This window comes from Theropithecus gelada, chromosome 15 (assembly GCF_003255815.1).
Source record: "Theropithecus gelada isolate Dixy chromosome 15, Tgel_1.0, whole genome shotgun sequence".
Taxonomy (NCBI): Eukaryota; Metazoa; Chordata; class Mammalia; order Primates; family Cercopithecidae; genus Theropithecus; species Theropithecus gelada.
Window position 1 is genome coordinate 89,606,875 of NC_037683.1, and position 14,377 is coordinate 89,621,251.

Sequence of the window (14,377 nt, forward strand, 5' to 3'; positions counted from 1 at the left end):
TCCTTGTGAGGTGAGCTGATGGATGTGTAGCTGGATGAAATAACCAAATCTTTGTAATTACTGTTAACCACTGAGTAAACAGGCATTCACTTGAAATAAATGTCAACTAAATTTTCTATTCCTTTATCTTACGAGAACTTAAGGGAAAAGCAAAGCAAAAACTAAAGGAAAATTAAATAAAGAATTATCTAAAAGTAATATGTAAATAATCCACAAACAGGAATTTTGGCTGCCGGCTAACCAAACTCCCATTTCATTCATTGTTTGCTCAAGTTTTACATCAAGAAGATCTAGGCTGGGGAACTGACATCTGGTCAATCTAATCTTCAACTAGCCTTTACCCAAAAGCCCTTGTGGTACATTTTCTATCTTGTTCTCATCTTTGTCCAGACAGTCATTCCTAAAAACAAGCAAAAATGGGATCTGGATATGCTGTGGGTTACATGGCTCGGTCTCCCCAGGCTGGTATAATAGTTTTCCTACTCCTGTTCAAGAAATACCCATTAATTACCTTAAGCAAATTACTTGCCTATTGTAACCATGCTGGGAGCAAATAAATGAAGACTGGTCAGAAGAAAATAAGAAAATAATTTGACACTTTTTTCTTTTCTTAAAATGGAAAGAGGCCCTTGACAGAAAGCAGACATATCTCCTTCTTGTTTTTACTCTGCAAATGAAACAAATAGTAATAAATGTTTCTGTATGTGCATATAGAATATAATAAATTGTGTGTGTATATATAAACATTATATTCCTATATGTATAATGAAGTACATCGTACATGGAGAAGAGGAGCTCCGCAGTATTTTCCTAGTCTGTACTAAAGAGCCTGTCTGACTATGTACAGCTGCTGACCAAACCCATCCCCAAGAGTAGCTTTGAAGTGCAGGCCCAGGAGACAGTATCTGGAAACTTTCCATGTGCAAGTTCTCAGTAGCGCTGGTGACGGCTGGCATGTTTGGATCTGGCTGGAGTTGTTATGAGAGCCTGAGATTTTAGGAAGAGCAAGGGAAAAATAAAAAACCAGGCAGCTGGGAGCAGTGGCTCACACCTGTAATCCCAAAAGTTTGGGAGGCTGAGTTGGGTGGATCACTTGAGGTTGGGAGTTCGAGACCAGCCTGGCCAACATGGTGAAAAGCCCATCTCTATTAGCCAGGCATGGTGGCGCATGCCTGTAATCCCAGCTACTTGGGAGGCTGAGGCAGGAGAATCGCTTGAACCTGGGAGGCAGAGGTTGCAGTGAGCTGAGATTACACCATTGCACTCCAGCCTGGGCAACAGGAGTGAAACTCCATCTCTAAATAAATAACTAATAAATAAATACCAGGCAGCAGAACACAGGTGCCAGCTGCTCCATTGTACTACCCCCAAGGGAGTCTGGATTTTTGCAGTGAGAAGAAGAAGAAAGCATTGCAACTATAGTTCTGAATCTCTAAGAAGCTCACGCTCCTTTCGCCCTGAAATATTAGAGTACATGAAGAAGAGAGAACGGAGGAAGGGAATAAGACAGAGGAAGAAGTAGGTGTTTCTGGGAGCATTCTGGCTTTCCACTGTCAGATATTTAGGTGTGAAAGTGCCGACAGGAGACTGAAAAGTATCACTTCCCGCTTTTTCTTTCTTCCTTAGGAAGCTTCATTTTGTTTTCATATTTAGCTGTTTCTTTTTACATTTAAAAAAAAAATTACTTAAGTGTTTACATTATGCATGTGGGATGTGGCAGCTTGGGAAAGTGTCCCAAGGTTCTCTCAGTTGCATGCTCTCCTCCTGTCCTACACATTTGGCCTGGTTTGATTAGTAGGTGAGGGAGGCACAGGGTACGTGGTGGGAGCAGTTATTTCAGAGCAGGTGGTTCAGCACATTGAGGATCAAAGAATCCCAAGGTGCTAGGACTGCAACAGCTGCAGGCAGCTCTTTGATCTCTGGTTCGGAATTTCTACCCAGCCCACAGATCAAGCAGCCCTCCTCAAGACAGGAATTTGGGTAACTACCTTTTATTCTGGTGGTTTACTTATAGGTAGATGAGAATAGCAACAACTTGATTGATGGCAGCTGACACCCAGCAATCGTGGTTGTCTTTGAGTTCTCCTGCAGTCTGGTCTCACCCTCTATTCCCTGCATACTTACTCTCCCCTTCCCCTGCTGACCATTCACCCGACTGTAGGAATGCTGGTTTCCTTGGTGCCTCAGTGAACCACACAAAGACTTAATTATCTAACTAGGATGCTCAGTCCTGGCCCCTGCGATGTGCTACCTTCGTCTCCACCTAACTAAATCCTACACATGCATGAAAGCACAATCCAAATATGGATCACTTTCCCCTCAGGTTACTTTAGGTTACTGCAGATTTGGGTTCACATGGATTGAGTACTTACTATACACCTGGTTCCGTGAGGTTGCTTCCTATCCCTTGTATTTGACTGATTTCTTACTCTTTGGATGTCCTTTTATACTTACAGCAATTATACATTTTGGTGCTTTTGTTTCTCAAATTATAAAGTTATTCTTGTCTCACCTCCTACTTGAGTGAGAACACAAATTATTTTCTGTTGCATTTGGATCCCACTGTTGAGTATGGTGTTGAATACAGAGTAGGTGCTTTGCAACCTGAGTGATATGATAATTAATTGGATCAATTTTTAACTTACATTGGTGAAGTATATTGAAACAGATGCTTTCAAATAATCAAATAATTGAATCTAACTTATCGTCCATGTTTCATATTTTGATGGTTATGTGCATCTGAACAAATAGAAATATAGGTGCAGGATGCCTGACTGCCCTCTAGGAACTAGATTATTGATGTTAACAGTTGGGAGAGTACTGTCTCTCCATAGTACTGTCACATTCCGATTTCAGTTGCACGTATGGTGACCAGTCTCCTGGTTTGCCCAGGAATGAGGGAATTCCCAGGGCTCAAGCATTTCAATGCTAACATCAGACAGCCCTGAGCAAATGTGGACATTTACTCTCCCTGGTCATAAGGAATAGAGAGGTATTTTAGCTATGCTTTTACATTAAATACTCAGTAATGGACAGTTGTTACTAAGTTGCATTTTTTCAGGCATAGGCCAAATTTAAAGTTTCTCCTGGGCTGCTTGGAGAGAGTTTTTGGTGCTGCTTGTTGGCCTTAATTTGTTTGTTTGCCCTATTTTATGTATTTGTTTGCGGACGCTGCATAACGCTATGTTTTAGCAGAAAGGTCCTCTTTCACTTTAGGAAGCTCAGACTGTTTGTAACCAGTCAATTCCTTGTAGAGTGATTTACTAATAATCTTGTTAGTGTCATCATGAATTATCCATTCAGTGTAATTCTGTAAAACTGTTAAATAGCTGGTTCCAGTAAGGACCATCCACTAAAAGAGATGACATATACCCAATTTTTCCTAGTTACAGCTTCTTATGCCCAGAAACTTCTATATTTTTTTTCCTGCTGAGCTTTCTAGCTTATCTTTAGAATAGAGTCTTTTAGGCCTCCTAGCTAAAGCTGTTGTGTATGTTAAATGAATCTGCTTTCAAACTACGCAATTACCTACTTGTGTGCCTAACGATTATCTTCTCTCAGCACTTCTGGTCTCATCAGAAAATGAGAATATACCTGCCAGAGGATATTAACTATTTTCCTGTGTTCTCTTGTCCATCTGACTATTCCAAGCAGGGAGGCCTTTGGATACTTTTGAATAAAAACTAGCTGTACTTCTGGTGCAAGATGAAACGGCTTTCCTGAGCTTACGTGCATACATGAGGCTATGTGTGAGACCTCAGTTGATATCTTATACCTATCAAAATGTAAACAGCCCTGAACTCTAAAGGAACAGATATAACGGTAGGCAAGTTTTGCAAACTTCCTTTATTGAAACAGAGCTTGTCCTGCCTCACTCCACTAAAAAACAAATTTACTTTCCGAAATGTACTCCAGTAACTTTGCTTCAAGATCTTTAATTATTCCATATACGTACTTTGTTCCCTCAATATGTTTTTAATATTTGATTCTTGAATTTTAACTAAGGTTAAAACTGAATTGAATGTTTCTGCCCCCACTCTTAGGAATGAAAAATTCTATTTGAACTGGTCAGGATTCCTGTTCACACCAATGTTAATAGTGCTCTGATTTCATGCAATTCTGCATTTTACACAGTGCTTGCATAGAGAGGCTTCCTCTTGATCATCATAAAATTATATTCAGGCTCAGCTTTTGCTCTGAACTGGGCATGAGAAATGTGCATAAGTAAGATTACTTTCTTTATGGAATGGCCATATCGTAACCAACCATTTGTACGGTATATTTGCTATAATTGTACATTGTAAAATGTGAATATTGGCTCTGTCCTTGAATAAATTTCAAATGTTAAGGGTGACTTTACAGAAATCAGTAATAAAAAGAACAGGTCTCTTAATTTCCCCTTACAATTCCCTAGTAAACACTTTATGACACTTGGTGAATTAAATAACATTTCTCTTCTCGGTACCATTCATTCATTTCACAAATATTGATGAAAGCCCTGCTCCAAGCCAGGCATTTCACAGCCGCTGGAGAGACTCATACTCTGAACCCTTGGGAGCCCCTCAGGATAACAGTAGATGAGCAAGACAGACTTGACTCAAATGGTCACCCAAAAAGTCAATGTTTCTCTCTTTATAGGTTATTTTGAGTATGAAAATTTTATGTAAAAAATTGTCAGTGCTTCCAAACTGCTTAATGGCTCTTTCCCCTATTGACACCAGATTTTGAGGGAGTTCATCTGCCCAACACATTTATTGTGCAATTTCCCTTATTGACATATTGACCTTCATTGATCTACTCAGCAACCAGTTTTCTTGTTTATTAATATTATATTAGTATGAAGGGTTTTTTTTCATTGACCAGTCTGCAGTTTAACTGTAGCTAGTCAGCCTCTTTTCTAAGCATCTAGTTTGAGTGTTTCATGAACAGACATTGTCTCTGGAGGGTAGAAATTGAATTGGAAAAGGAAACAAATTTATGGCCTTCATAAAGTCTCAAGGTGCGTTTCTACTTAACCCAAGTGGTTGTTTAACAGGCATGAAGTGTTTGCTGTATCTGATTGTTCATGTTAATTTATGTCCTTGTGGTTGTTAGGTGGACAGTTACGGAGGAGGGGAGGTGGAAATAGGAGCCAGTGCAGCTGAGTGCAAGCGTGGGCGCTCAGGTGGGGCACGTACCTGGTATTGCAGTGACAGCTCAAAGCCCTTGCCCTCTCCAAGTCCCCACCTCCCTTCTCCATACCCCCAACATGCAATCAAATCTTTCATCTTATTTCCCTAAACTGAAATAAAATGATGAGTTGTACTAGTTTAAAACCACTTGACCCTAGCATGGGGGATATTTAAGGATGATCGGAGGTAGAACTCCTGACATAACATCTTTCAATTTCAATTTCAATTTCAGTTTCCCCGGGGTGGGGGAAAAATCCCATCGACTGTCCATGATGACCTGGTATAGGCTATGGTTAAACGATGAGTAAGAATATAATGATTCTCATAATCGCCACAGTTTAGTTCCTTAAGCCCAAATTTGACATTTCTTCTGTATCATGTGAGTACCTCTGTCCCTTTTTAATGAACCCTCATGATGTTATGGAACTAAAACTAAATATTCAGAATTTTTCATAAAAGTTATCAACTTGTGATAAGGTTTTTGATAACTTTCATTTTGTTTACTCTTTTCTGGATAAGATGTTTTACAATGAATATGCTTACTTTTTAATTTAAGAAAAATAATAAAAATTACAGAAGTACATTTTATAAAACTCCTACCTATATCCGTGCCATAGCGAAGTAGGTTTACTTTTTTTATTTCATATGTCCTATCTGGCTAAGTACCTGTTATTAAAGTAAGGTGACCTTACATTATTATGGTTCTTTACATAGATTTTCTCACATGGAGCTTCATGAACTTAATAATATAGATGACGTAGATCATAACATCCCAAAACAAGGAAAATGTGTATTATTTTTTCTTGTTTGCTGAGAATTATCAGCAAATAAGCATGAATAAGTCAGTATTTTTTCATCCTAGCACAATGTTCCTTTTTTATATACTATAATTTATTTGTCCTCTTTGTGCATCAAGTTCTGTTAACTTAGAACACATAAAGAAACAAGACCCAGTTGCTGTCATCAAGCAGTTTATAATGCAGCTGGAGTAAAAAGACATGCTGACAGAGTTAATTGGCAGTGCAATTGATGGCACAGATAAAAAGTGCAGTGCCTGATAACAGTGTGTGGGACATCAAAGGCATTCAAGAAATAACGGATGGATGGTGGCATAGATGATGGATGGATGGATGGATGGGCAGAAGGGCAGATGGACTGACAAATTAATTAGTTACCAGAATAGAAAGGAGAAAAGTCCACTGGTCACAGATAGTTGAATTTCAGTAAATGTCTTTTGACTATTTCATGGGTCAGAGAGTACTTCAAGAAGGAAAAGATAGACTAGCCAGGCCTTCAGGAACTTATAAGAGTAGGGCTTAACTCTGCAGAGAGAAAGAAAGAGGGGTTGTGAGGCCAAGTGCTCAACCTGGACAACAGCAGGGGGGCAGAAAGAGTAGCTTCTGACTAGGGTCTCAAAGAGTGGCCTTCCTAAAGCAAAAGGTTTGATGATGAGGTGGTTTTGCAGGTAGAATGGAATTACATCTGAGCACACCTTGACAATCAAGCTAATGTATTTATGTAATCCATAAGCATGGGCAGCTATATAAATGTTTGCGTAAAGTCATTCATGTGATAATAAAAAATGTTTTAGACAAAAACTGGAAATAGGACATAGTGTTGAATATAAAGTTATAAGAGACAGTTCAATAAGAAGTGGAGATTTTAAGTGCCAACTGGAATTTTAAAGTATTTTTAGAAAGATCTGTTGCACATGTATATATTACTGTATCAACCAAGTATTCCTATATCTAATTGAAGTTTCTGAGACAGTTATGTCAAATTCAGCTTTAGATCAATAGGTATGCTAACTGAGAACCAAAAGATCCAAAGACTCGAAGCTGGCATGAAAGTCTAGAGGCCTCCAAATATTTCATGGATCAAGTTTGATAAATTTTGTATATGCTAGAAGAAAGGTAATAATTTATGTCTTCTAAGGTAGTCAACTTAATTACTAGACATGTCAGAACATTGGTATCTCTTGTATGTAAGTTCTTCTTGCGCTATGAGAAGTCATATACATTGCTACTTCTCTTTAAACCTATCAATTATTTTATCTTATGAAAACAGTGATGTCATCACTTAAATGCAAGTGATTGAACAGGGGGGGGGGCCTGGAGAAAAACTATGTGCATTAGAATCTAGTTCGACCAGTGACTTGCTAGTCAATCTTGGCCAAGTTTTTCTCTGTTCTTCAGTTTTCTCATTAATGAATGATGATAATAATAATGGCACTAACCTCTGAAGATTGTTGGGAGGACTAAATGTAAAACTGTAAACTAGTGCCTGGCATGGAGTAACAATTCATAAATGATAGGCCTATTACTGGTAGTGATAGATAATCAATGAAAACTGTACATATGTCTTATTTTCTTGACATGATTATGTATTTGTTTTGCTGGATTTATTTCTCAAATCATTGCTGGAAAGTTAGCTAGGATCCCACAGGGGTGTCTCTGGGGTCTCCACTGAGTGACTTTATAATTCGACATATGTAGCTTAGTGAAGCTGACCAGTCTCTTGCTTTCCACAGTGAGCCATCTTTATGGATTTGGACTGATGGATGCAGAAGCCATGGTGATGGAGGCAGAGAAGTGGACCACCGTTCCCCGGCAGCACGTGTGTGTGGAGAGCACAGACCGACAAATCAAGTAATGCTTGCTGCTGGCAAACAGCATGACAATGCCCCAAACTACAGCAAGCCAGTAAATTGCTCAAGACAGCCCCTTGTTGCACACAGAAGCTAAAAGCTTCTGTAGTATCTCTCTAATGTGACTATGAAATGGTAATAGAATGACTAGGATTTTGAGCTATTAAATTGATACTAGTATAGCCCAGGAATCCTTCAAAGAAAAGCATCTTTTAAAAAGGGATTGGGGGATATGCTTACCTCTGGGCTATTGAAGGTTTTCTACTGTCACTATTTCTATTTGATGGTGCAAGTATTCTCCAGAAGTCAGTGTACTTTTAAAAACTGTAACTACTCTATACCGCGTAGTTATCCAAAGAGTGATGCAAAATGTACAGTCAATGAGATTGCAGTTTACTCACAGCTTTCAGGGCCTATTCCCCAGTTTTAGTGGCATAGACTTGGAGGCTGCGCTGACAAGGTTTGCCAACAGGATTCTATCGTAGTAGGCTTATTAGTGTTTTGCTCTTGGCTTTCTGTTCAGGGACTTTTCTCTCTGAAAAGTATTTTTGAACCTTGGCTAATGTTGAAACTAGAGACATTGTCATTCTTGAGAAAATGTGTTGGGAAGCAGAAGTAAACCAACTAAAGTTGTTTGAGTTTATTTTCATTCTACTCTTGTGGCAAAGAATGAGAGAGAAAAAACAGAAGGGTGCAAAGTTAACCAGTGTTTGTTGAGCACTTACTATGGGCCATGCCAAGGGCTACAGACTTCATGTATGTTTTCATGTTAAAGCTGTGTAACAACTTGGGCGTTATTCTCATTTGAAAAATGAGAAAATGGGATCAAAGGAATTATGTGTTTATTCATTCACAAACTCTTTCAGTAACTATTTTTCTCCCACTTACTGAAAATTAAGCACTGAGAAAAATATTAGGAATAAAAAGGAGAATAAGTAATACTTCCTACCCTTGTGGAGGTTACAGTCTAATGGAGGCATCACACCAAAAATATAATAAGTAAATAATTACAAATTATAATAAATGAATGTTGGAAATTTTAACAATGTAAAAAATAAGAGATGGGGGACATATTTTCACCGGTGGCTCGATGAAGGTCTCAGTGAGGGGAAATTTAAGCTTTGACCTTGAAGGAAGAAGAGTTAGCCATAGGGACATCAACAACAACAAAAAAAAGTACTTCAAGCAGAGTAGTGTGTGCGAAGTCCCCAAGGTGGGAAACTTGAATTATCCCAGAGGTTGAACCTGATGCCATTGTGGCTGCAGCCCAGTGTTCAAGGGGAACTGTGGCACAGGAAGAAACTAGAGAGGAAAACAGGAACCTGTAGGCAAGAGGGAAGAATGTGCTGGCGGGTTACAGAGCGAGGAATGTGAACCCCCGTTATGCTAATCCCCAAGCCTCCACTGTACCACAGTACAGTGGTTCTCACAGTGTATCCCTATCACCTGGGAACTTGTTAGAAATGCAAATTCTTGAGATCCATCCCAGACCTACTCAATCATACACTCTGGGACCAGCAGTCTGTGTTTTAACAAGGTGATATCAATGCACACTCAAGTTTGAGATCTATTACCTTCATGAAGATGGAAGACCCTTGTTCCTTTTTCACCTCTCCCTTGCATCTTTCCCACTAACTGGTAATCCTTTCAGTGACCCAGTTATTTTGGTGATAGCACTGTTGTTTAGTATCCAGCTATCAGCTGCTTGTCTTACATTGTAAGTTTATTCCATGCCTCCAGCTTCACTCACCTGAGCTCTATGGTGTCATTTGCTCAAACTCCCTCTCTGTCTGTTACAGGACAATCCGCCCTAACAGTGCAGTGCGCTCCATCTACAAAGCTTCGGGCTGCTCGGATAACCCCAACCGCCATGTCAACTACCTGGAGCATGTCGTTGTGCGCATCACCATCACCCACCCCAGGAGAGGAGACCTGGCCATCTACCTGACCTCGCCCTCGGGAACTAGGTCTCAGCTTTTGGCCAACAGGTACAGCAGTGGTCTCTGCCCACCAGTGTAGTAGTCACAGTGACACTCGGCTATGCCTTAGGGAGAAGGGAACAATTGCTGCTTTCATCTACCCTGGGAACCAGCAGAGGGGGCGCTTAGATGTCAGGATCTCACTGATCATAAGTAGAGTGTGTGAAGCTGCCTATAATCTGCAGACATGGAAAAGTGGGGCATTTAATAGTTGGCTAAGAAAAGGATGCAGGAGAAAAATTGAAGGCCACTTGTTCTTTATCCTACAAAAGTATTGCAGAACACTGACCTGTAAGGCCTCTGAGATCCCCTCCCCCACCATTAAGTATCTGCTGCCATTCGTTACAGATTAACCGAATTCTCTTGGCCAAGCACTTACTTTCAAAAGTTAAAGGAAATTCTAATTTTTTAAAGCAGGTGTTAACAAATTGTTTCTGCACAGAGCCAGGCAGTAAATGTGTGGAGCTGTGTAAGCCCGGTCTTTATCCCTACTCTACTCTGCCATTCGAGTACGGAAGCCACCTAGACAATATAAATGAATAGGCACGCCTGTGTGCCAATCAAACTTTACTTACAGACAGGCAGCAGGCCAGATCTGGCCTGAGGATTATGGTTTGCTGACCCCTGACTTTTTTTTAAGGTTTTTAAGGTTGACTCTTCAGTCTTTTGTTTTTGGTTTTTTTGAGACGGAGTCTCACTCTGTCTCTAGGCTGGAGTGCAGTGGTGCAATCTTGGCTCACTGAAATCACCACCTCCCGGATTCAAGCAATTCCCCTGGCTCAGCCTCCTGAGTAGCTGTGACTACAGCTCCACCCCGCCACACCTGGCTAGTTTTTTGTGTTTTAGTAGAGATGGGGTTTCACCGTGTTGGCCAGGATGGTCTCGATCTCCTGACCTCATGATCCACCCGCCTCCGCCTCCCAAAGTGCTGGGATTACAGGCGTGAGCCACCGTGCCCAGCTGACTCTTCAGTCTTTACTGCCCTAGAGGGTATTCAGTTTCTCTTGTTAGCCTCTCCTCCCTGCTTCCTCCAAAACACTTCCCCAGCAGGTAAGTAACTGTATTTTGTACAGGCCAAGATCCTGCTGAGAGAATATGGCCAGAATGTTCTATCACACATTTTCTTTTGCTCCCTTGGCTTTTTGCGTGATTGGGAGCATGGGAGAAAGTTGTCAGCAAGTGGGACCGAAGAGGGGAGATGTCAGATCCTCATTCTCATGGTGGTTCTAAACGACAAACCACAGCCCAAAGCTTAAAGTTTCTTTGATGTTTTTTTTTCTCCCAGAAGAACATTTAATGGGAGCAAAAACGTTCTTATCAGTGGCATATATAGTTCAAATGAAAGTCAACCTTTTATGTAGATATAGCCACTTGTCCACACACCAGGTGACCATGGCAGTGGTGATCTTTGTTAGAACACTAACAACAGGCCAGAGGTGTTGAGAGGCAAGAGGCCCATGAAAGTCTGCACAGCCAACAGTGAGACTGAACTTGCCAGTTGCTTTTAAAAATCCCCAACCTCATCTACTATAGGACAGTGATAAAAGGAGAGAACAATAACTTTTCTGGCCTATAGCAACTAGGAGTACAGAATCTGAAATCTTTTTTTTTTTTTTTTTTGAGATGGAGTCTTGCTCTGTCACCCAGGCTGGAGTACAGTGTTGGCACAATCTCGGCTCACCACATCCTCCACCTCCCAGGTTCAAGTGATTCTCCTGCCTGAGCCTCCCCAGTAGTAACATTAGTTAAAATGTTACTAGTGATAATAAATTAATCAGAACTTTGGCCTCTGCCTTTGATCCTAGTTCCCATAATCTCTTAAGTGCTAGGCTCAGATAATGTGGCCCTTGCAGGGTTTGGGCAGCTAGTCCTCTAACTATTTTCTACAGGTAAAATGTACAGCCATTACAGGCACACGCCACCACACCAAGATAATTTTTGTACTTTTAGTAGAGACGGGGTTTCACCATGTTGGCCAGGCTGGTCTTGAACTCCCAGTCTCAAGTGATCCTCTCACCTTGGCCTCCCCAAGTGCTGGGATTACAGGCATGAGCCACTGCACCCAGCCCAGAATCTGAAATCTTCATGTGCGTTTTATTTCTGTCTTAGACTTGCTGTGTTCTTTCACATCTAACATCTTCCATTAATGTATGGGAAACCTGGGTTTAGTACTTTAAATGTGATGTGCAGCTTTGCCAGAATGACTGTCTGCAGGTGCAAGGAACATAAAGATTCCTCAGCAGAGGATCCCTGGGCACTTCTTCATGTCCTCCTCCCACTGCAGACAAAGAGGCCTCAGCGGGCTGCCTGCAGGGTAATTTCAGCTACCTGCCTGAGGTTTCTTTCTAGCAAGCAGAACTTCAGATACACAATTACGTGATTAATGAAGGTCTCTCCAGCTGTTGTTACCGAAGCTAGGGAAGGCCTTTATTTCTTGCTTTTTTTTTCTTTTCTTTACCATTATTCATCTGGGTTTAACTTGAAAACGTATCCCGGTGAAACACTGTGAAGTGCAAAGGTTGGCTTCACATATGTGTGGATCGTGTTCCCCCGAGCCCCCTCCCTTGTAGAAAAACAGTCCCTCCGCTGTTGCTGTTTGCTTGAAACACTCAACCACTTAAGCCTGTCTGGGCTCTTCCTGCATATTCTGCTATTTATTTTTGGCTTCCCCTGAAATGACGTCAGTGAGGAAACTTGTGAGCAGAGGAGCTATGGATTCCATCACAGGCATTTGGTGGATTGCAGTGTTGCTGGCTTCAGGCTCGCATGCATTCTTCAACAGCCGACATCTGCTTTGCTCTTTGCAAAGTGCTGAACACAAGAGTGCTGCGTGACTTGTGTCAGAGAAAAGAAACAGGCATTTCCGAGGCGCGGTGACCGGCGCTCCCATAGCGTACCTCAGGGTCCCTCATCAAGACCACCTGGGAATCAAGTTTGCTCCCGGAATGTGTCTTCTTGGTCTGGAGCAGTTTCTTTAAGTGCAGCTCTTGTTTATCCTCCATCTCAGTCCTTGAAATAAGTAGCCACCGAGGACAGGTAGACAGCCTGGAGATTGGAGGGGGCTGGAGACGCCAAGATATGTAAAGGATATTGTGAATTCATTTGTCTACAAGCTCCACAGAATTATTGCTCTGAGCCGCTGACCCTTTCCATGTGAAACAGCTGCACCCGGTCCCAAAACCATGAATGGCCACCTTCCAAGGCCTGGCTCCCCCGTTCCCGCTGTGCTTGACACTGGTAGCGTCCCTCCTACCGAGGCAGCTAAGGAAAGACAGTTTCTTCTGGCACTCTTTCCATCTGGAGTACTCTGAAGCTTTCATTTCATTAGAGGAAACTTCTCCTCAAAACCTCTCAGTCTCTGACCTAGTGACAAGGAGGCCTCACGCCCTCTCACCTTGGCCCCGTTTCAAAGCACATTCCCAGAATGGAGAGCTGGGAACAAGGGCATAGAAAGGGGTGGAGAGGAGGTGAAGCAAAGGCCTACTTTGCTCCTGGTGTCCTTCCTGTTGGTGTGCAAGGCAGTCCATCTCCGTGGTGGGGAAAAAAAATGAAGAGGTCAGGTTTTGAAGGAATTTGCCAGAGATGATTGGTAAGAGCAATAAATATTTCCCCTGCCAGATCCTTGTCTTTTTTTTTTTAGAGAAGTCAAGATTTCTCAGGAAGACCATGTAAAGCAAAGAATAAAGATTTTTTTTTTTAAATAGGAATTCTGAAAAAGTTTAAAACAATGTTTCCCTAGCAGAGGTGGTTTGAGATGAAGACGTTGGCTTCTTGTGGCAGACTTTCCTCATTTTATCTGTCCTACCCCTCTGGGGGCGGGGGTGACTCTTTTCATCCAGATTTAGAATTTCCAACACTGCACACTTAACTAGCCTGGCAGCCAACGTGGAAAACTCCCCAAGGCCTTTGAAGCAGCTCCTCTGTTCCATGGCTTACTCACAGCAGACTGCGTGTTGGCTCCTGGGAGAAGGAACCAGAATCTGGAGGCTCACTTGGCATCACCTCTCCTTTGCAATGAAAAAACCAGAGACCAGACAATAAGGATGAAGCAGAGGGGGAGAGTCCAGAGGATGGCGCTGTCCTTTTCAGTATTGACAAAATATACATCCTAGTCTGGGGACCTGAAACTATGGTCCCTATGTATGGTTGGCTTTCCAGAAGTCCTCATTTACCTAGACATTTCAGTGAGGAATTGCGTCAGAATCGTTTATCTCCTCACCACAGGAATTCCTTGAAAGTCTGTTTTCTGCGAAGTGCTGAACACGTTGATGTAGTCCGTGTGGGCCGTCTGGAGCCCCTCAGTGGCTCCCTGTCCTGGCTGACGGGCACTCGCCTGAACTCCTGTGGAGAACAGCTGTTGGAGGAGGAACAGTTTCCCCAAGCATCTGCAGGTGCTAAGCACTGGAAGGCACTCAGCAGCATTCAGAACTCCAGTCCAGCTTGAGCTCTGTGCCCCATTAGCCCCGCGTGCACGCTCCCCTGGCAAGCCCCATGGATCATTCAGTGGGTGGGCACTGTGGGTCAATGGAGAAGTCCTGGAATGGACTTTCCTTTGTTCTTCCCCTGCCCTCCCACCCTCT

General features: G+C 42.0%; 1 protein-coding gene across 2 annotated transcripts in view; it reads left to right on the plus strand.

Annotated features, from left to right (window-relative positions):
• Positions 1-14,377, plus strand: part of PCSK5 (proprotein convertase subtilisin/kexin type 5) — a 466,873-nt gene that overhangs the window by 257,279 nt on the left and 195,217 nt on the right. For both annotated transcript variants that reach the window (XM_025360325.1, XM_025360326.1), the window contains exons 11-12: positions 7,702-7,819; positions 9,618-9,806. In XM_025360325.1, coding sequence (XP_025216110.1) covers positions 7,702-7,819; positions 9,618-9,806 — 307 coding nt within the window. The remainder of the gene's footprint in view (positions 1-7,701; positions 7,820-9,617; positions 9,807-14,377) is intronic.